Source organism: Rhopalosiphum maidis, chromosome 1 (genome assembly GCF_003676215.2).
Source record: "Rhopalosiphum maidis isolate BTI-1 chromosome 1, ASM367621v3, whole genome shotgun sequence".
Classification (NCBI taxonomy): Eukaryota; Metazoa; Arthropoda; class Insecta; order Hemiptera; family Aphididae; genus Rhopalosiphum; species Rhopalosiphum maidis.
In genome coordinates, this window is record NC_040877.1 from 58,239,224 (window position 1) to 58,263,781 (window position 24,558).

At 25.2% G+C, this 24,558-nt stretch overlaps 1 protein-coding gene across 7 annotated transcripts; it reads right to left on the reverse strand.

Annotated features, from left to right (window-relative positions):
- Nucleotides 1–2,210: 2,210 nt before the first annotated feature.
- LOC113550125 (protein dopey-1 homolog) lies at nt 2,211–24,458 on the reverse strand. 7 transcript variants are annotated; one of them, XM_026951784.1, is made up of 26 exons: nt 24,257–24,458; nt 24,070–24,178; nt 19,309–19,399; nt 14,575–14,761; nt 14,285–14,450; nt 13,857–14,222; nt 13,641–13,782; nt 12,063–13,574; nt 11,877–11,997; nt 11,673–11,802; nt 9,190–11,406; nt 8,924–9,107; nt 8,702–8,832; nt 8,454–8,607; nt 8,124–8,249; nt 7,808–8,062; nt 7,433–7,562; nt 7,156–7,327; nt 6,854–7,065; nt 6,633–6,785; nt 6,366–6,561; nt 6,226–6,237; nt 5,764–5,925; nt 3,033–3,200; nt 2,860–2,965; nt 2,587–2,778 (listed from the first exon to the last, which is right to left on the reverse strand). In XM_026951784.1, exons 2-26 carry the CDS (start codon nt 24,123–24,125, stop codon nt 2,587–2,589), a joined length of 7,341 nt encoding a protein of 2,446 aa, XP_026807585.1. In that variant the 5' UTR covers nt 24,126–24,178; nt 24,257–24,458. The 7 variants fall into 7 exon arrangements, with proteins under 7 accessions (XP_026807587.1, XP_026807586.1, XP_026807589.1 ...); XM_026951786.1 differs by having other exon boundaries at nt 2,211–2,778; nt 5,764–5,922; nt 24,070–24,458; XM_026951785.1 differs by lacking the exon at nt 24,257–24,458 and having other exon boundaries at nt 2,211–2,778; nt 24,070–24,125.
- Nucleotides 24,459–24,558: the final 100 nt, after the last annotated feature.

Consider the following 24,558-nt stretch of genomic DNA (forward strand, 5'->3'; position numbering starts at 1 on the left):
TTACTTATTGAATTATTTTGACTGGCGTTCTGGCAATTATTAACAATAATTTTTATGAAAACACTCTTTTTATGTACAATATGTATTGTCGACATAATTTACCTTCAACCATTATCATATTTTTATCAACAACTCATATTATAATACAAATAAAATAATTAAATTACGTTTTCTTAAAGGGGGACAATTCTAAACAACTATTTTAAAAACTTACATTTCCATTATCTCCTTAAAATTTAACCACATTCCCATTTTTCTTGGGGATTTCACTTTCCTTTACGTCGTATTGTAGTACTAAACTATACAGTTTTGTGTCTTTTAGTCTCAGCTAGTACCTATTATTATTAATTCCAATAATTTAAGATTTATAAAATTATCTCGTAAGTTATTAAACAATATATAAGTACCAACAATAAACATTTTATAATAATCAACAATACAATATTAAAATCATATAAAAATAACTCAAAATTAGTTTTCACAATAATTTATGAAATTTCTGAGTCATGTTTGTATGATAAAATAAATAATGTTTATGTAATATAGGTACCTACTATTCGCGAGGCTCCGACGGGTCGCAGCAGTCAGGAAATACAATAATAAACACATTTTATTTTATAGTCCAGCGGCGTTTTATGAAATCCACTAGTCTCTTTTTGCATTTATTTATATTTTAAATTATAAAACTATAATATTATATTGGCATTTCAGCATTTGGTAGTATTCTCAAAGGTATCGAAATTGGTCGTATAGAACTCAAGTTTCGAAGATTATAAAAAAAAACACTATTCTCAAACGGTTTTCAACTACAAATCCAATATTACTATTCGATAATTTCTACGACAGCCAATTGGGCGATGAAAACGGATCTCGATACAACATTTTCACCATGTCATCACATTTTTTCTTGTATTTGCACAACAGTCATTTAGTATATTCTTTATATTTGATCTACCTCCACGAACGATTAAGATATTCGATAACTTTGCATTAATAATACGTGTGAACTAGCCACTAGGTAATTTAAGCTATATGATGGCATTATTTAATGACGATTTTAAATTAGGTATATAATATGCAATTAAAAGCCATGAATATGAAAATATTAAACCAGCCACCAGGCATATGAACTATGAACATCAAAAATGAAAGATGAGTTTTGATACAAGAAGATCCTTTCGTTGGTAATAACATATATTTAGTAGATAGTAGGTAATCACCAAAATTAAATTGTTCCTGTAATTATAACGAGCAGGCTGAATGCCGATAATTTATAGCGCGCAGCGAGACATAAATACGGCCAATACGGGCTAATATAATTTCAGTTTTTCGTGGTGGGGAAATTGTATTCGCTGTCGTTACAACCGTAAGGCAGCAGCACACTCAGTAAAAAATTGAAATTCTAACTTAAAAACTGTTTCACGCAGGAAAGAACCATGAAGGCTACAGTTATTACAAGAAACGAAATTTTCACACTACAAAAAAAGAGAACGTTGATTGTGCAAAATTGTTTTAATTTTTTCGATATCACTACTAAAAATTGTTTGAAAAACATAAAAATAATGATTTTCAAAACAATAAGAATTTTTTTTATAGAAGTAATATCGAACATTAAAAACGATGTTGCACAGCCCATGTTCTTTTTATTATATGGTGAAAATGTTGTTTCTTATATAGTTATGCTATAGCCCTTTACGATTCTTTCCGCGTGAAACGGTTTTCATGAACGAATTTATACACGTGTAAAATCGTCTTAATATAAAATTTATTATAAAGGAATAATAATTGGAACATTTAAAACATAAAACAAACAAAAATAAAAAAAAATATTTATATACTTTTTAATGTGTCAATTGTTTTAATACTATAAAAAAATCATCAATTTTTCTAAGATAGGAAAAAGAAAACGATGGATGAAATTGTACTAGAAAATCACCATTTTACAATTTTCAAAGTGAAATTTAACTGAATAATGTCATAATACCTAAGGTGTCTTAAGGAATACATCCATGGATTTTTAGTTAATTAATAAAATTACTTTTACAATGTACATGACAAATAAAATATTTAAGCCTATTTATGAAGAATAAGACTATTGAATAATATCAAATTAAAATATTAATTATTCATACCAACTTAATAATATCATATTGCATCATTATACATACAATATTTCTCGAGGTCCTACAATACGACAAACTTAACAACAATAACAGGTAACATATAATTTAATAAGTTAATGTTTTATGTGCTTAAAGCAAGTGGTTTTTTTTTTGCTACAATAAATATACTTAAGTAGTTGTAAAAAGAAAATTACAATGTTAGGAGGTTTGCAGTTTAAAATGTGTGTTCTCTTACTAATTAGAACGGAATGATCGTATCACCAACTTAAATAAAAAAAAAAGGAAAAACTTTAACAATCAGGAAAACCACAATAATAATAATAATAATAATAATAATATTTTTTCACATTAAAACGATCATTGCAAAAATAACAATATTAATTTTTTATAATTTAATTTTATATACATGTACAACATCACAGCTTGTCGTAGGTACGGTGAATTCAGGCGGACTAATATCAGCCTATCTGGACGGTATCGGCTCTAGGAAATCCAACTCAAGCTCTTGCTCTAGTTGACTAATGGAACTGTCTAGGGATGGGTGTGGCTCGCCAGAGCTTAGAGCAGAAAAAAAAGGATGAAGGTCTTGCAATGAGCGAGCTGTTGAACCAGTTGGCAACAAGGTATCTGGGTATGTTTCTATTGGACTCCCATACTAAAAAATATAATTTAATATAATTATTAAATATCTATATCCGTGTTATCTTATAATAAAATAACTATAAAATAAAATTACTTTTGAATCCATAATCTTTGCTATCCTTAAAACATGAGGAACAAATTCTACTGGGTTCTGTTCGTTTTGAGATAGTTCAGGTCGTCCAACAAAAGCCCACTTGTACCTAAAAAAATCATGTTTTTATATTAGGCACATAATTTGTAATCAATGTAATCATGAATTATATTTACATTTGAAATTGAGGTAGAATATCGGCAGGAAGTTGAATGGCAACACTTAGAAGTTTAACAGCGGCTAGTTGAAGTTGCAACCATTGTGGATTAGTGCTGGCATGAAGACCGTTGTTGCTGTTAACCACCCATGTCCAATCAAGTCCCGAAAGCAGTCGTATATGTGAACTGAAATTCACAAATCATAGTATTTAAATTAATGATTTTAAAATATACACTTTTTTTTATTATTAATTTTAGTTTACAAGTTCAATCTAATTAAAACTCAAAATTCTTTAAAAACATTTCCAACTGAATAAGTATTTACATGTTTAATAATGTAAATATATTAATTAATTAAATATAAATCTACCACTTGAATATACACCTACTACTTCTATAACAATTTTAAAACTTATACTACTGGTTGAATACTTTAAATAATTATATTTTTTTAATTAATGATTATCAATAATTTTTTTCTTTGAAAATTAGCCATTATTAGTATTTCATATTTTATAAATTCTTTAAAAACTAGAAAACAACAGTTTTAATTTTCTGCTAAAATAAAGTTTAGAAATAAACAAATTTGTTAAGCAATATATTTTTTAATTACTGTTATTGACAAACATATATTGAAACACCCTTATCAGTTTATTATTATCCAATCATCAAATTTGTACTACATACTCAAATGTATGACATGTTGTGAATATGTTAAATAAAGTATATTAAATGTTAATAGATATGAACAGTATATTTTAAGCATTATATACATTAAATTAAGTTAGAACAGTGATTTTAGATTCTGAACTTCATTATTTATCATTATTTTATTTATTTATAATTAAAGAATATATTAAATTATTAGACTGTTCTATGAATAAATAAAAAATTAAAATTAAAAGCTTATAATTTTTTTAGTTAAAAATAAATAAATACACCATTAAGACGTCAGTATTATTGTTAAATTTATACATACAAACATTTTAAACTAAGACTAAAATTTTTACACAAATTATAAAAGCTAAAATGAAAATTTTAGTTTTTAATAATTAAATTCTAATAATTTGGGTTTATTTTAAAAATTTAAACAATAACAATTTCTACAAATTAAAACAATTCTTGATACTTAATAAATTTATTAATAGGTATCCAAAATTTATACTTATAATAAAACTAAAATTTAATTTCGGGTCATATTAAGTGTATCAATTAAATCTAGGAGAGATATCGTTCTCATCCCAAAATATGTTTTGCATGCTTAAATAATATATGTATAAATAAATATAACATAGTATGTATAATGTATGAACTTAAGTATAATGAACTTTAATAACTAATTAGTAATATTTATATTCATGCTTCTACTTTCGATCAACAAAAACCAATTAAGCTGTATGAAATAGTTTTAATCATGCATTATGCTAACTGCTATAACCAAAAGCATAAATTCATATAATATTACTCATTAGCTAGTTAAATAATTTTAAAATTTTAATATACATATACACACTTTCTCTTTTGAAAATAGTTATACTTAAAATTAACTTATTACCTAATTATATTTAATATTTTATTTTTTATTAAGTATTTTGTAATACTTTTTGATTTAATTAAATTTTAATTAAAATTTATGTATCAAATATTCAAATTTGTTTAAGATTTTTATAAATATAAATGATAAATACAATTAATAGCAATATCAAGGAAACAAATAGATTATTGTTTTTAAAGAATTAATTCATTGGACTTTTATGGATTTCTATTATTTGGTTCAGAAGTTTCTAATCACAGGTCACAGTTTTTATAGTGGCTTGCAAGTGCATAATTTAAATTTTTCAAATTTATTTATCAATTTCAATAACTTTTCATGAACATTGAAAAAAAATAATTTAATAATTAAAAAAGATTTATAATAAAATTCATTATAAATAATTAATATACTCATATATGTAATTTCTATTATTTTTATTTTTTATTTTATACTTTAATTTAATGTTATTAAATAAAAATTATAGTTGCAATTATGATTTTTTTAAAGGTCATAAAAAGTCAAACATAGGTTAGTATAAAGTAAACATTTTAGGGTCATACTTATAAAAGGTTAGAATCTACTGGTTTAGTTAAATTAAAGTTTAAAAATGATTCATTCATCCATTGGCAAATTAATAAAATTAAAAACCATCCATTAAGTTTAATAGCTTTTTTAAATCTATTTTTATTTATTACATATATTTATTTCATAATTAAAAATATAAATTTGTTTATTGAAGATAAATTCAAATCAAGTGTTATAATGTACATTTATAAAATACAAAACTATGAACATTACCACTAATATGATTAATATGTGTAAATATAGTAAATACTAATTAGTAATTACTAAATAAAATTATTAAATATTAAATTATAAGGTATAATTTCTAACCTACAAACCATTCTAAAATTTAGTATTAAAATCTTTTGGTTTATATTCTAATTATTTTAAAATAAATTCAAACATATTAAATAATTCTACAGGCAATTAATATAGCTAAAAAAATTGCATACTTCCACACACCAAACTAAAATTATTGATCAAGGTCAAGTCAATATTATATATTGTTAAAGGCAATTAATAAAAATAATTTCATATGAGTTTTTTTTTTTTTACAAATATAACCTATAGATATTGTTGCAGAGTATGCACATAAAAACTAAAAAGTGTTCTTTTTCCCCAATTGATGTTTTGTTCACTATTAGAACTTACTTTTCAATTGTATGGTTGGCAATGACAGTAGATTTTCTAGAATTTGATGAACTCTGTTTCTCAGGTTGCAAGCTATACTTGTTTCGATGATTCCATTTTTTTCTTCGCCTTGAAGATGAATTTGATTTAAGAGTGGTATCAGCCATATTAATTTCTTCACTACTATAATAATGAGTAAGGAAATAAAGAATTGGAAATATTTTGGAAGAATGGAAAAAAAGAAACACTGATTAATTTTTTTTTAATCATTAGCATTATTAGTTTTTATTTTATTTTCAATACTTTTACTAAAAATGAGAAATAAAGAAGAATATCAGTTAAAGTTTTAACCCAAGACACCTTCAAGCAGCGACATTGACTTAACCTTGGTAATAGATTTCAAAATAATTATTAGAACTATGTTAATATACAAAAATGTTAAAAGCGCATAACAAACTGGCAATAAGCATACATAAAACATACCTGGTATTTCGCCTGCCATAAGCCAAAAATGGAAGATCAGCCACACACCCCAGAAAACAATATATTTTTTTAGTTGGAAAAATAAAGATTACAGTTTTTACCATCAAATAATACTTAATATTAATGATATTATTACATACCTGAACTCTTCTGAATCTGTACTTAAATTATGTTCGATATGAATCATAACTTGAACCATTTCACTAACTATTATTGGCCACATAGAAGTTATGTGGTGACCAGACATACGTAAGAGTAAAACCCTAAAGCATAGAAACACTTGAGCGTGAATACCGGGTCCTGATTGAGGCATACGAAGAGTGTCAACTAATCTTTCTATTTAATAAATAAAAAAAATAATTTTAAAAAAAATCTTTGAAATAGAAGCATTTTTTTTTAAATTTAACCTTGAATTTCAGGAACATGTTTATGAAACTGGTCTTTCTCACTACATAACAAAACAAACGCAAGTCTTTTTAATAATTGGGCCCTCTGTTCACATTCTTGTTCTCTATTTGAAAATAAATTTAAGGTGTTTGCTTGGTTCATATTGATTCGACCTAGATATATAAATACATATGAAAAATAAATAATAACTATTAATTTAACATGAAAAATAAAAATATACCCATAAAATCTCTAAATGTAGTTGTGTCTTGGGACATTAAATTATCGATTATAATTTTCCAATACTGAATACTGCGATCTTCCATTTGGAATAGTGTTGGATCAAGTAAAAGTTCCATTGCATCTTTCTTCCAAGCCTTTCGTGTATATTGATATGTACTAATGCTGGCCAAAATTTGAGAGCACGCATGAAAACTTGGCATATTTTTATTACTACATTTTTATAAACAAAATACAAATTAAAAACATTAAATATTGTTTTAATAATTATTATAATAATTTAATTAGCTAACAAACACTTACGTATGGTTTTTTAAATAAGGAGTTACATTATACATTATCATTGTGAGTATTGTACATACTCTTTCTTTTTCTTGATTACCAAATGTTATGTCTAACAAGGGTGCAAGAAGTTGGGCTAACACATTTTGGGCTGGTATACTGTATTGAGCATTACTTCCACTGCCACTTCCAACTGAAAAACATTTTATAATATTTAATTGTACAATTGAAAACTTTAAAATAATTTAGTTATAAATGTATAAAGAAAAAAACCTATGAAATATATTATTAATTTTACCTTTTTCTATATCTTTTTCAGTAATAGAATTTGCTGCAGATAATTCATCTTCTCTTACAGAAACATTTCTTCTTAACCATGAACTCTGTTCTAAACAAGCTCCAGCTATTTGAGAACAACTTTCAACCATCTTAAACAATGATTAAGGAAGAAATTTTATCATGAATTACATTTTTTACAATGGGTTTCATTAAAATATATTAATATACATAGCATTCTCATATTGTATGATTCAATTTTATCATAGCATTCAAAGAATTTTAAATTATTTAAAAAAAATTGATCGACTTATATGTATCACTAATGCTAAAATTATATAATTTTGATAAGTACGCTTCAAACAGTTTAAAATTTAACTGTACTTTTTCAATTTACCTTAGCAGTAATATCTTGGAGATCTTTTTGGTCTTTGCGATCAGCTAATGGAGCAGGAGCTCTATGCACAAATTGGCTTAACACAGATAATAACATAAATTGTGAAGGAGGTGACAATGTTATTCCTTCTTTAAGTAATCCAAGAAGTGATTGCCACGTTTCTGCTAAGTAATGACCTGGAGCAAGTTGTACATAATGAACAAATAATTCCAGTACACTCACTTCAATACTAATTTGAGTATCTTGTTGGCCAGCCTAAAAATATTATACAAATATTAATGACATTTATATATAAGTTACTTAAAATTGTGATTACTTGACTTAATGATGGTTGTTTGACAACTTGATGAATAGTTTGTATTAATGAATCTAATGGCATGGACTTTATTGAACTCAATAATTGTACTAAAACTTGTTGCATTTCTGTAGCTTCGGGGACAATCTAAAAAAAAAAATATATTATATCATAGTTTTTATGTTTTGCTTGAATATTAATCACTTAATCACAACATAGACTAGTGTCAAATGATTAGGTAATCGTTGAACTTAAATATAGGTACAATAATATTATTTTGATAACAATGAATAAAAATGGTAAAACTAAATGAATTATATAATTTTTTTCTAAATAAATGTATGGTCTTACAGTTGATGATAATACAGATGCACGTGATCGTCTCTCTTTCCATACAATTGAAAATGCTGTTAGAAAACTATTGCCATGGTATTCTGCTATAGGACTTAATAAATCTAACAGTTGCCCTTTAACTAACCTTGGACATCCAGCAACATTATTTTCACTGTAATGAATGAAATTAGGTATTATATAACAAATAAATAAGAATACTACTAAAGTTAGCACAAATAGTAGGTAAAAAGCACGGTGATATTTACCTTTGTTTTCCAGTACAAAGTGCTTTCCACAATAATGAAACACTTGCTACAATCCTTGGCAAAATTGCTAATAAAGATCTCCTTGCTCCTAACTGTGGTTCAGTTTCATCATTAGATGATTGATCTTGGAGCTTTAAGAAAAGCAAAAATGAAAACAATATTTATTAATTTATTTGATAATATTAAATACTAAATAAAAAAATATAATGATGTATTACTCACAGCTAAAAGAGGAGATGGAATAAAGACATGAACAAGATTATTAAATAACTGAGCTGGAGTATTTGAATTTGTCATAGAATTATGATCTAAAGGATGGTTAAATGGTTGACCAGTATCAAGGAGGCAAAAATGACATAAGACAGTAAGAGCTTCCAATTGTGTTATTGCATAATCTGCTGGTAACCTGAAGTACAATTCCAGTTATTAGTTATATAATTGAGAATAAAAAAAGGAACTAGTCAATTTACAAAAAAAAAAATGATTACCTCAAATTAACATTTTTGGTGTTATCAGCATACACTTCTGCTAAGGTTTCAATATTTGCACATAGTTGTCGTACAGTCACAGAGACAACATTTACCAAAGCAGGTCCTAGATATGGCAATGAAGATGTGACCAGTGATGTCCAGTTAATATGGGAATGTCTCATTCGAGCAGATGGATGTAAGGCTGCAACTAAGGCAGTAACAAACATTGGTTGCAACGGAATTGGTCTGCCAGATAAGTAACGTACGTCAGTGCCTTCTACATTATCAGCAGCTAAATCTGCATAGGAATCATTCATCACATTGTTACCACGATGACGACTATTATCAACTTCATGTTCTAATATGATAAGTGATAACAATAGTCTTAATAATAGAGCTTGGAATGCTTCAGACTCACGATTCATTCTACCTTCAACAGATCCTTGATCTGTTGGATCATGATTATTAAATGACAATATTTCTGCAGTGAAACTGGTAGCTTTACATTCAGGACCAGAATTTTCAAGTACACTACTTAACAAACAGTGTAATGCAACTTTTTGTGCTTTGCATCTTGCGAGTAATTCAGCTAAATAACATGCTAAACCTCGTCCACTATCTCTCACAATACCACTCAATTCCCAACAGATAAGACTCAACAGTTCTACACTGGACATTTGTACTTGACGATTACCAGCAATATCTTCTTGTGTAATTTTAGATTGTCCTAAATTAGGATAGTAGCTTCGTATATAATAAAGACATATGGATATAAGTAATTCTAAATACATGCTACTGCCTCGATTATAAGGAATTCCAGTCATATCAATTTCTCCATGAAATCCTCTACCGAACATTGATTTTCTATGTCTAGAAAGTAATTTTAGTATTTGAGATTTTACAGGAACAGAAGTAGTAGCGGCAGCGCATAAAAGAGCACGGGCATTCGTTTTTAACATGTTTGTTAATGTACAGAAAGCATACAATGTACGTTGGACATCATATACTCCACAATATAACAGTAGATGGGAATGTATATTTCTTACATTACCATCAATATTATACTCAGGTGGAGCCATAGAAACGTCTTCTTTAATTGATTCAGATACTTCAGTTAAATCATCATCATCTTCTTCATCATTCAAAGGCACAACTGTTTCATCTACCACGGCATCTAATACACTATTAAGAACTTCTCGTACAACAGACGTTTCTTCAGACTTCGAAGGATCAAAATATTCATCAGCAGGTGTTGACTCATCTGTATCAATTTTGATTTGTTCATTTCCACAAAATGAATAGCTTCGAACTAAATCTGTCTCGTTTTCTGTAAAATGGCCATTCATATCAGTTGCAGAAGCAGATGTTCGTATATTGTTACGGTATGTTTCGCCGTCAGTAACTCGAGCAAATATTGTATCTGATATGGATGATAGGTGTAATAAATCAATTGAAGACATCATTGTAGTAGAATTCATAACTGGATTAGTTTTTATAGAATCAAGGGATGAATAAGATCCAGTTCTTTGTACAGATTTTTGAATATGTTTACTTTCTGGTTTTCTCTTAGGTGAACGACGTACTGTGTTTTGTACATTTGATTTAAATCGTTTAATTTTATTCAACATATCCATGGAGTATTGAGAACTTTCTTTCTTTTCTTCAGAATAATCTTCATCAAATTCATTATTATTAGTAATATTTGGATCAACAGAAAATGGATTGACAAAAACAGAAATATTTTGAAGCAAAGACATATTTTTATGATGAGATTCAGACATTTCTGCTAATGATGGTTCATATCGAGTCATCATTTGGCATTTTTTTACAGTAACATAACGGCTAAAAAGATTTGAAGAATCCTGTTCCGCTAATGTTGTAATAGCAAACACACGTTTACTGCGGCTAGGAGCAATTTTTGGTGCTTGTTTACACTTGTCTGCTACATGATACATTACATTTCCATCAACTGAACTAATAGCATAAATTTTGGCAGATGGATCATTTAAAGACGTTTCAGAATAATCATGTAAATCATTATTTTGTGTTGGACTAACTTTGGCATGGAGAACACTTAATCTTGATGTACATGGATCAAGAAGTAACAGTATAAGAGGATCTATTAATCTGCCAATATCACCTCTTAATAAAGAGTGTAGAAGCCATCCTTCCGCTTCTACTTTTATTGCATTTCTTTCTCCAAGTTCTAAATTATCTAATGTTTTCAACATAGACCTATGAATAATAAAAACTAATTAATAACTGAATCAGATAATTTAAAATATACAGATATGAATTAGCCTTTTGAAAATTATCAACATAATATTTTGTTTAAAATTCAATGTTTTAACTTGTAGCAATAAACGATTTCTAAAGTATTATAAATATATTTACTAAATTAAAAATTTGATCTATTAGAAACTAAATTAACGCATAAAGTATTTATCTATAAATAATTGAAATATAGAAATAATAATAATAATATTATATTAGTGGCTTACTTGTAAAACATGTCTCCAACATTTTGAGAATTAGCGGCAAGTTCTCGGCCTACATGCCATAAGAGTGAAAATTTTCTAAATGCATTTAACTTATGAAATTCAGATGCTTTTCTTGATGTTAATTCTTCTCCTATAATATTATAATATTAATGAAAATAAATTATAAATATAGATAATTTTATAATTTAAACAAATTCTACATACCAATACAGTTTTCTACAATATCACTTGAATGTAAAGAGCTCTGCAATAAATAAAGTAGTTCAACACAGCGTACTTGATATAATGGATTAGCCAAATGAAACCAAAGCCAATGTGCGATAACCTAAAAAAAAATATAATAAATCATTATAATAAGTTCTTTAAAATAAAAAATTTAAAAAAACTCACGTGAAAAACATTTGTGTGGTATTCAATATAATATAATTGAAAAGGTTTCAATAGTGGTAAGAGGACTAGTGACACAACACCATTCCTTGATTCATTAGATTTACAATGCAATTGTGAACTTCGGCAGAGTGCAACTATATCCACTAAAGTTCCAATAGTCACAAGTTGTAGAGAAGGAGCAGTATTTCCCAACCAACAACAACATACAATAATTAATTTCAACCATTCTGGTAGAACATCATTATTTAAGTCTTTTATATCAATTGAAGATACTAATGATGCCATTGAGTCAGATAATGGAATTGCTTGAAATGTTGATATGTCTACTAATACTCTACAAGCTAACATAACTGGTTTTGTCCATTCAAGTCCAGCACTACGTTTATTGTTGAGGATGGTCAAAGGAGATATTTCATCAGTACCTTCATATTCATAATTTTCATCAAATGTTTGTTTTTGTGAATTAAGCACAGTTTTTAAAAGTTCTTCTAAATTTCTTGCTCGATCCTCAGCAGTTGCTTGTGGCGATTTTACTTTTAAGGCATCCATCAAAACTGATAATCCTTTGGTTTCACCAATGTTTGCTCGTACACCATAAACAAAGGTTACAAAAAACTTTTCATACTGTTTAATACAAGATTTATAAATACTATATTGTTCTTTCTGGTTACAATTTTGCATCAAAATAGCTGAATTCAAAGAATCTCCATCAAATACTCCACTAGTTGTATCTGAATGTAAATCAATTGACGGGTTATCTGCTATAATTGTTGAATCAGATTGAACACTTGACGTGTCAGATATAGTTCTGAGTTTTGGAGACTGAGCTCTTTTTATACCACTTATTTTAGGTGTATCCACATTTAATTGGACAATTTTTCCGGGCTCAGTGGCTTTTTTTGGCAGGTCTGTAGTTTGATCCAATGAACTGTATCCTAAATCTGTCTGTGGTATTAATGTTGGTTGAACTTTAGACAGTATTTTTAAGAACAACATTAATGATGTGCTTGCTTGATCTGAAGTTAACATATCACAATTATCTGTTAATGTACTTGCAATATGGATGAATAATTCAAGTAAATGTTCACTAGGAGTTTCAGTAAAAGTTTCAAATGATATAGCATCCAAAAGAAAATCTGTCAAAGAGCATATTTCAATAAGGCTTAAATCACCACTGCCGACGGATTTAACAATATTTGATGCTTCTTCACATGAATCTACTCTGGTTAGTGACTGACACGCATTAGAAAACATAATACCTGTATATTCCCATAAATATTTAGGTTCCAAGGAACTGAATAATAAATTTGCTGATTTTATTAATTCAGATGATTTATCAATTTTGTTGTCTTTTTGACAACATAAATAAAGAAGTCTAAAAACTTCATACAAAATATCATCTAGAATTACAGGACCAATTTCAGTTTTATCTAATAAAGATACAAGAAGTCTATATGGGCGCAAGTCATGCGGCTTACAACCAGTTGCTTCATGAAGTTTAATTTTTATAGCCTTAAACAAAATCATTAATAATTGTTAATTTAAAATGATGAGTAAAACTATTTTAAAAAATAATACCTGTACAAGTAAGTCTCTGGAATATAATTCAAAATATTTTACTGTAGTTAATTCTCTTGCTTTTCTTAATTTTACTAAAGGGTGGTCTGAACTCAATAAAGTTAAATTAACTTCATTACCAAGCAGCCAAGCATACAAACGCCTAAAAATGAATTAAATATAAGCTATAATCTATTTTTATAGATTCTAAATTATAAATGTATCAAAATATAATACCTATTTAATGACATGTCTCTACGGAGTATAGTTACTAAAGATGCTGTTATAAGACGAATCATATCGCTTTTAGATAGTTGTGTACTATGCATTGGGAATCCAACTTGTAATAAATCTAAACCACTTCTTTGAACCAAAACCATAGAATCTTGTACACACGCACATATAGCAGTAACCATTGTATCAACGTTAGTACCCATTATGTGACTCTGATTTTCTATTAATAATTTTCGATCAAATCGAGACAGTATGTACAAAATGGCAGGAAGTCGAACTGCTAAATTATTAGCTAAGCATTCCCATAGGTGACTAAAAAATATTGGAGCACCAACACCAGCACATACATTGTCTAATAAACGATTTGTCCTAGAATAAAATGCATTGTTAAGTTATATATTTTAATATTTGATTTTAATTATTAGGTTTACCTGTCAAAAAAATCAGAACCTTCTTCCAAGCCAAGTAATACTCCACTTAGAAAACCATTTAATCCTGGTATTAATCTCTCTCCTAAGGGTACAAAATGATTTTCATAAATATTTAAAAGATCGGGTCTAACATTCATTGCAGCATAACCCATGACAGGAAATAAACCTAAAGAAAATTTGTATTATAAATTATTATATTCAAATATTATAAAATTGTAGAAATGTAATTGTATACCTATAACTTAATTATTTATACATTTATTCAGTGTTTTTTTTTTTTTTTAACAAACCTGCACTATAAATAAAGAGGTCTTGGCTTAAACGATTAGTTCCCATGCACTTGAATATAATATCATATGTTTCAAGAGCTTTTAAATGGACTCCAGAAGGAAGGGCATGGTGCATACATTGTGCTAGACGTTTACTGATTTTTATACCACGTGGTATTACTGGATATCTTGTATAACTTAGTAGCACCTGTATAATAATAAAATATAGAACATACATAATTCATAATTATTAAATATATATGCACATATTATGTTGTTTATCTATAAAAAAAGATCATGGTATGGAGTAAAATTTGACCACAGTCATGGACTCATAGTTTTTCATTCAAATAGAATCCGGAGTTGTTAGCTATAGCTATCAGATTGATGACTATTTGGGTTCTAAGAAACAAAACTATGTCATATATACATTAACACATATTTTGGAAACCTACTGTAATGTACACTAACGTAACAAAAAATCCCACAGTTAATGGTCATAGTTACCAAAGCTTAATAAAAAAAAAAATAATAAAAATGGCATTTCAAATTTTTTGGCATAAATATATCTATTTAATTTATTTAACTGATTTTTTTATAGCTTGAAAAATTATACTTTTAATAATGACCTTTTAACTTTATTATGACTATAAGGTCCTTTTAGAAATAACTAATAAAATAAAAATATTATTTTATTATTTGTAAAAAGTAAATATTTATCCAAAAGTTCAAAACATATGTTGTAACACTGGTTTACTATTTTAATGTTAACAGTCAATAAAATAACACATAGCTATAGCCTAATTCTGTTAAATAAATAATATTATTATTGATTTCTGGTTAGGCGTGGCACCAAATGCAATATCTAAAAATATCTACATCAAATCAGGGGTTAGTAAGTATGATTAGCTTTGGCAGGAGTTCTTTTTACCAAGTATAAAATATATGAGTGATATAAAAAGTTGAATATTATATATATAACATGTTATTAATTGGGATTAGACTACTAAATAATAAACAAAATTTAACTAAATTTAATATAAGTATGAAATGAGAATAAAAATATATTGTTTTATAACTAAAATAATAAAAAAGTAAGGAAAATTCTAGTTTATGAATATGCTAATTAATAATATTATTTATGAGTATTCTAAATGAATATAATCAAGTATTATCAATAAAGTACTGAGCAATATAATATAATATTACTGCATAATAAATTTAATGTTATGTTCAAATATTAATACTATAATAATAGTACAAAACTTAACCATAAAAATACTAGTAAAATAGCTATATAAAACAAAAATAAGTAATAGTGAAAAATGTATTTAATTTTAAAAATCCTAACTTTAAGAGCATAAGTAAAAATACTGATATGTAATACTTTGATAAAATCAACAACATGAGTAGTCAACAATCACCATCATAATAAAAACTGTAACAAATAGACTCAGTGGATATTAGTTTTATAATTAATCATTTAAATACTAAGTAATATATTAGATACATGTGTGTCTATTTTAAAACATGTATTATAGATATAAATTAAAGATTTATATTTTTTAAATACATACAAATGTGTTTTTTTATTCAAATTTAAATACACAGTTATTTCTCTATACTCTATTCAATTTAAAAAGACAACCCAGCAGGGTAAGGCAACATTTGTTTATTATCCGCACCAAGTTAACTATACGTCTGTTGTGTACTTAAGCCACGTATCTGTGTAAAAATTGGTCGCTGAATTATTTTTTATAATTTATATAGAGTATTAACATTGAAAAAATTCCAATATGTAATATATTAAAAATTAAAAAACCCATTCACTCTATTGAGGTATAATAATAAAATGTTATATTTTTCTATTTCTTGATAATTAAAAATATATGTAAGAGTGGACAATTATGAAAAATATACTCTAAATAGAATCATTTGAAATATGCTGATAATTAAAAATTGTTATCAGTAGATAGAAAAGTATTATAATATTTATTTTATAATTTAAATATAACTAATTTATATTCATGATTATTATGTATAAAAGCTCTAAACAGTTATCAGTAATTTGTATTTGGGTTAAAAATTAAATAGAACATTAATATTGTTATATTAAACTTAATTTATGAAAGAGCAAATAGCGATGAAGAAATCAATCGTAGAATAATAGCTGGAAATAAGTTCTATTTAACACTGGTACCACTGTTCAGGTTAAAACTACCATCATATAGAACAAAAATTAGGATATACAAAGCCCAGGTCAGGCATATAGTGTTATTATATTAGGGTGACCATTTAAAAAAAAAATAAAAAACGGGACAGTTGTTACACTCCCCCCCACTTAAAAAAATTATTGTTGTTACTTTACCATTTTGAGTTAATAAATCTAACCTAAATAATAAAAGTATTCAAAAATGTTTAGGAATATTTATTTTTTTATTATTATAATTAACACAATGTTGCATTTAAAAACTAATACAATTTTTTTAAATAATTAGGAAAGTTTTCTTTATATTAATTAAGCTAAACTAAACTATTTTAGATTTGTTTCATAAATCGATTTATTTTAAAAATATAATGTAATAATATGTAAAAACGGAATTAAAACGGGATAAAAAGCGTGCCGTTCAAAGTTTGTTGGGATAACAGGACACAATGATCAAAAAAGGGACAATCCCGTTTTAAATGGGACGTCTGGTCACCCTGTTATATGCACGTGAAGCGTGGGCGTCAACAGAGGTAGATAAAAAGAAACTAATGACATTTTCTACTCTAAAAGAATACCGAAAACAATGATTATGGATGAAAGGCATACACAAAATTAATTGTTTAATGAAACCGATAAAGTAGGTTATCTGTAGAATCAGACTTAGCTGGATAGAACATGTATGAAAAATGTAGCATAGATTAGTAAACAAGGTCACAATGTGGAATCCAGATCAAAAAGTGCCAAAAGGACAACCAACACAGCGTGGCACATTGAGACAGAGAAGATCTGAAACTCTTAGGAATCAGAGATAGAAAATAGTTAGCGTTGGATAGAGAGGCAAAGCATAGTAGAAGCAAAGTGGGTCTAATGGCCTCGAATAAACTATTGAAAGAAAAAAAGAATCTTGTTGAATTAATTTATTATTAAAATGATTTAGTTCGGTCACTATATATATATATACACATACAAATTATCATAGAAATTGTACTTATACATACCCCTTCCCTTTCCTTTTACAAATTAATATAATTCACTACCTTAACTTCCTTAATATCCTTTAAAACTAATGAAAATATTTGAATAATTAATGATAATTCAATTTTAAAAATATTTACATAAATTAACCTGAATTAGATTTTTATTTAACATGAGAACTAAGTTTTTAAATTAAAACATTTTTCTAAATCAAATAACAGTTAATATTATAATAAATAAACTTATCTAAATAGTAATAAATATGAATGTGAGTATAGTAATTCCAGTAGGACTTCAGTAGTACAGAAGGCACATAATTTCATTAATAGTAACTTGTCTAAAGTACCCTAACTAATTAACCTATGAATAAATTTATCAATAGTAATTTTGTTTTTTGAAATCCCTACTGCTTTTCTTAAGATAACTGCTTTACTATGTTCAAAATGTTTTCAACTTGTAAGTTGAGAGCATAGATAAAAAAAACCATACATTTTTAAATTCATTTATAAATTACAGTAAATTAATTAAATTTACTCTTTTTTAACTATAGTATTAAATTGTAATTTATTTATTTTTATTTTTTGGAATTTTTTATCAAAACAAAATGTTTAGTCATTAAATACCTTTGAAAAAACACTAGTTATTCAAATTATAATGAATATAAATAGTTTTAATTTGTATATTATCAATTTTTTTTTTTGTATTTTTACCTTTGCATTTTTAAAAATACATAAAAATAATTAAAATAAAAATAAATTAAATATATTATGTATATATGTATATGTATAAATAACTAAATAAATTTTTTAATTTTAATTTAAATTTTATATTTCTCTCTAAATACAGGACACCTCCAAATAGTGGACACTTCACCTAACCGAACAGAGTGTCTGGTGTGAGAGGTTTCACTGTAATATGATCAATACTATTCAAGAGAGCTTAGAACTTGATGCATTTGCATCTTTTTTTCTAATGCTCACGGTTCGTCTTTATATAAATTAGATTCGTGAAGTATAGAATTTAATGGTACAATTTTTATTTTACATTTGTAGGGAATTTTATGCTTTAAATGGTCATTTTTTTGGTAATTTTGGTGCATTTATTTCTTTGTTAAACTTTTTTTCTACAAATATTTGCATTTTTCTTGTTGAAAATTATATTTTATTGTAACACATTCAGTTTCCATTAGCTTGTCGATTATTGACTTCATTATCTTATCATCTGTTGTTACAATCTACGATTATTTAATTTACTGTATGCAGATACTGTTTTAGGCCCGGTTAACACATGTTAATATTCAATTAATAATAATGACAATTTATGATAAATGAATTGTATAAAAAGTAAATCTTTAAAAATGTTAAATCATTATAAAGTCATTTTTGGTATTTTTGTGGTAATTTTTTATGTTTAAGTCATTTTAACATTTTTTTTTTTTTGAATGCATTGTTTTAATTATTTTTAGGTCATCAAATTTTGGGCCCTAATGATCAATATTAATATTATTATAATATAGATACATAACAAAATAATAAGATATGTTCAGTAATTATCAAATAATATTTTTTTACCTTATTTAATTTTCCTAAGGCTGATATTAAATCTGCCCATTCACTAGTGTATTCAAAACTCTTCAGTGCTTTATCAACAGCATTAACATACCTGAAAAATAAAAATAAATATATTTAAATGAGTAGGTATATTAAAGATCATTAAATATTATACTCAAATTATAAACTATTTTATTAATGTTATTAGTTTCAGTTTAAGAACAATTGCAATAATGAAAATAATTATTAGTTCAGCCTTGGAATTGGTGTTGTATATAGACAACAACACTTAAACAGTTTTACTGAAATATTATTCTAAACATAATAATACTAATAATACAAAGTGAAAAACTATGAATAACAATATTATAGGGCTATTCAATTAGATTGACAACATTCATTCAGCAATTATATAGAAAAAAAAGATTCAAGGCTGAATTATTTCTATATCATGTTTACAAAAATATTGATTTAAAATATTTTTGCTGATCGTAAGAAAATTGATCATTCATAAAATTACATAATTGTTAAAAAAATATAATATATTCAGAAGAATCTATAAAGCATTGTTATTTTTAATATTAAAGTGAAAAATCATTTTTTTTTTTTTAGAACTTATTAAAATATATACAAAAAACATCAAACAAACAATTTGAAAACATGAATCAATGTACATTAAGATAAAAAAAAAATAGAGCAAATAATTTATCTACACAACCAAATTATTCATAAAAAAATATAGGATTTCAAAACCTAAAAATGTAACTACCAAAATTTAAAACATATTATATTATGTTTGTCTTAAATATGATCTTAATTATTCTAATATCAAAGATAAATAAGTTAAACTTTCTTTTATTTTTAACATTTATTAGAAAAATAAACAATATATATTACATAATAACAGTTACAATGAGTATAAGAGCAAAGAAATAAAGATTATACAATAAATTAAAAACTTTAAAAAGTTACAAAATACATACTTAAAAATTAAAAAAAACATTAGAAATATAGAGGTTAATACTTATTAAATTGTATAGATATTTTATGTTTCTATAAGTTTCATTTTGTATACACTTCTTTAATAATAATTAAAAATAATTTAATTTAATCTTAATATAATGTTGAAATAAACCATATTAGTGTCAAAATGTATTATAACTGCATGATACATGATAATATTAAATAGATGACATTAGATAAAAATCTGCAAAATATACACTTTAATAAGAAAATTATTAAAATATGCAAAAATATAATAAACAAAAATAGCATATTTAAATGAGTGAGATTATGAAACAAATTTATAATTTGGTTTATTTGTAAATCAATTTTACTGAAAAACATGCAAACAGAACAGTTTTTTTTTATCTGTAATATAAATCAAAATTAAAAATTAGTACTATATTTCTAAATAGATAATAGATAATAGTTGTTACAGATAATTTTGATTTATACTAAAGTTTGAAACTTGTTTTGCCACTAAACCTATAGGATATAATCTATACTTATTAAAAATGGATGAAAAGCCAGTTGGTTAAATATTAACCGAATCATTAACATATATAATATAGTTTAAAATGATTATATTAAAAGCATACTATTATAGGTAAATAAATAATTTGACTACCGAGAATTATTTAATATATGATTTGAGATTATTTCAAATAATGTATAAAACAGGATTGTAGGAATACCACTAATATAGCATTAAAAAGTGCATCACTCTTTTAATGTTACCTGTATTTCAAAACAAATAACCATATTAAACATAAAAATATGCATATTATACAAAATGTAATATTAAATTTATAAATATTTGCATCATTTTCCTCATAATATTCTATATTTATACAACAAATAATCATGAAAAGGAGGAAAGTTGGTAAACATTCTGCTGTACAGTAGGTGTCAAGTGTACCTTGTCATTGAGTAAATCATTGTAATGTATATGTTAAATGATAATTCATTGAATTAAAAAAACAATTCTAAGCAATGATAATATTCCAGCCTTTATTACAAAGTATATTTTATGATATATTTATACCACTTTTAAAGTAATTTCCTTTATTACTATTAATATATTTGGTTAAATTAGATTTTCCTAAAATATTTCATTTAAAAATAAAGTATTGTGAATTTTTTACTTTCAACCCCCTCAAAAAAATAATAATAATAAAATGAACTAAATAGATCCAATTTGCTACAATAAAACACTTTTTGAGTTAAAAATCTAACCATTTTAATACTCAAAAAGATGATAAGTGATGGCATAAAAAAATATAAATAAACATCATTGAAAAATCAAATTAATTTTAAATATAGTCCACATTATATTATAAAAGTTTTATAATTTAAAAAATTTAAAATTTAGTTATAATTTATTAAAATTAATTCAATGTTAATACCTTTAGTAAATAAAAAAATTTCAGTTACACAAGTTTTATCTTTTAAATGATTTTTTAGTAGGTTCCTATTCTATATATTATATTATAATTACATAAACCTAGTAATTATAAATAGGTATCTAATTAATCAGATACCTATATTAAAATTACCCTCCAACTTACTTACATAAATTGTATATTATAATATATTCATAAAATAAAATAATATATAATTCATGTAATTATGTTGTACTGAAGTATATTTAATTCAGAAAATATATAACATTAGATACTACCAATATATAATAGACATACATAAATAATGTACACAATAATGTCATATAAAATGTATAAAGAAAACAAGAAGATATTTTTAATGTATCTAATTAATTAGATAACTAATTATCATAATTAATAAGAACTAAGTACTATTTGTTTTAATATTGTCTTAATAAATATAAGTATTCATTAAGTTATGTTATTTAGCAAAAAATTTAAAATAAAAAATAAAATCTAGTTAGATAGGTGTTAATTTTTTGTTGTATTATGTCAAAAATTACCTAGTTAAATTTTTTTTAGTAAAATAATTTTAATTAATACTGTTTTATTATATTACCCGTTCTAAAATATTAAATTTTTATATATAATTGTAGTCAGGACGGGATTAAATATATATCAAAGTTGCACTAGAGACTAGAGTAATAAATATTTAGTACCTTCTATCAATAATGAGTTACTAAAACAATATATATTTTATATGTAATACTTTATGAAATATGAATATATAAAATATTCTGCCTTGAAGCATAATCTCCTATTGCACATATGTTAATCCAGCTCTTCCTGTAGTATAGATTTATATTAATCTATACATCTTATTTTGTTAGGTTTGTATTTTAGAAATAAATGTTAAAGTTCTTTGATTGATTGCACAGTTCAGTACAAACATAAATATAAGCTATAAAATGTGAGCAATGAATTTTATTAGTTTAACATTTATAATAATTGATATTTAGTCTAGAATACAATTCATCTACGATCATGGAATCATTCGCAACTCTAGAATTTGTTCAAATGGTTCCAATATGACATTGCAATTGAAAAATTATAATCGATGATTATGTAGAAACATCATACTGTAAAAATGTAAGTATTGATACTTAGCTTTTCAACTCTTAAATTCCATTATTTATATAAAAACTATATATTTGAGTTTTTTATTGGTTGCACCAATATTAAATTTTGTAAAAAAGGATCTTTTTGATGCATAATTGATTTAAATTTCAAATATAATAACCCATTTGAATAATAATTAATTTTATACGTTATGACCACCTACAAATTAATTATTAATTTTACTATATGTATTTGGATGACAAATATTTTTATTTTTAATAATCTAATAATTAGTAGATATAATATAACAGAACAATGCCTCATAACTTAATTAGATTTTGTAATTATTACTTATAAAAATAAAACCATACTTAAATATGAACTATAGAATAATTTGGATTATCTAATTTTTAATAAATTAGTACATAACATAATATACAAATGCAATATGTAGGCAGCTATATAAATAATACAAAAAAATACAATCAAAACTTTAACAAAAATATTATCTATCATAAAAACTAGATAAATGGTATAATTTAATATTTATTAGTCCCTAATACCTTACTAATTACAAAAAATTGTTTGTATAAACTATAGGAAGATCACAATTAACAAGGTAATTACTGCAAAAATGCATAGAAACAATACACAACTAAAAATATAAATATAACAATTTTTATAACTATTATCCATCAAAACATAGCTATAAGGATTTACATTAAAAAAATATACTTGATAAGTAATATTTTTTCACAACTAACATCATAAAAATTTGGCAACACATCTACTCAAATTGCATTATTATATTTTTAAGTTAATTCAAGTTAATAACCTTGTATACCTTGTCCTATATGAAATTATAAATAGGTATTAAATACTTTGCTTACATTTATAAGTTTTAAGTAATTAAAACAGAAAATAAATAGGTTTAATAAAAAGATATATTGAAAATAATATTATTACAAGTGACAGGAATTATACCCTAGTCTGTATTTAATTTGTGGACCACTATATATTAAACAATTATACAGTCTAAGAACAAATGTTTCAAATTTCAGTTAATTCTAAATATTGCAGTAATAATTGTTAGCTTTATAATATCAATTACTAAAAACTTTAAATGACTCGGTGTACACCTAACAAATTAAGGAAGGTACACATTTGTAAAACTCATTAATGACTCATACAATTGACACTCCAGATTAAATATAATAAAAATAAATCAACACCTATCTTATAATACAGTTAGTTAACTATAGATAAGCAGCCTACTTACATTCGATATTTTGAATCCTTCATGAGATCAAACTCTTCGGTAGCTATTGTCCCCATGGTAACAGCAAATTTGTCAATCCGTAAAAAAAAAACTCCGACTTGGCAAAGCTCTAAACTTGTTATAGATAATTACATAACTACATCATTGCTATTATTTATTTCGTTGTACTCAACAAATTCAAATATACCTATTTCAAATGCACGGTATATAATTATTAATCATAATCAACAATAATATCGGATGGTCACGCGATTTACAAACGATAATAGACAAAACAGTTTGATATATAATTTTAAACGATTGTTTCTAAAAAATATAATAACAAAAAAAAATACAAATATCAATTTTCTTTATTGCACTTTGTCACTATATAGTGAGTAGTCAGTACTGTACACTATAGCAGTATAGCAAGTAAACTTCTTTCGTGGTACATCTTGAGTTGATGACAAATCAGCTGAAAGTTGACAAAAAAGATAAAATCTCAGTGTA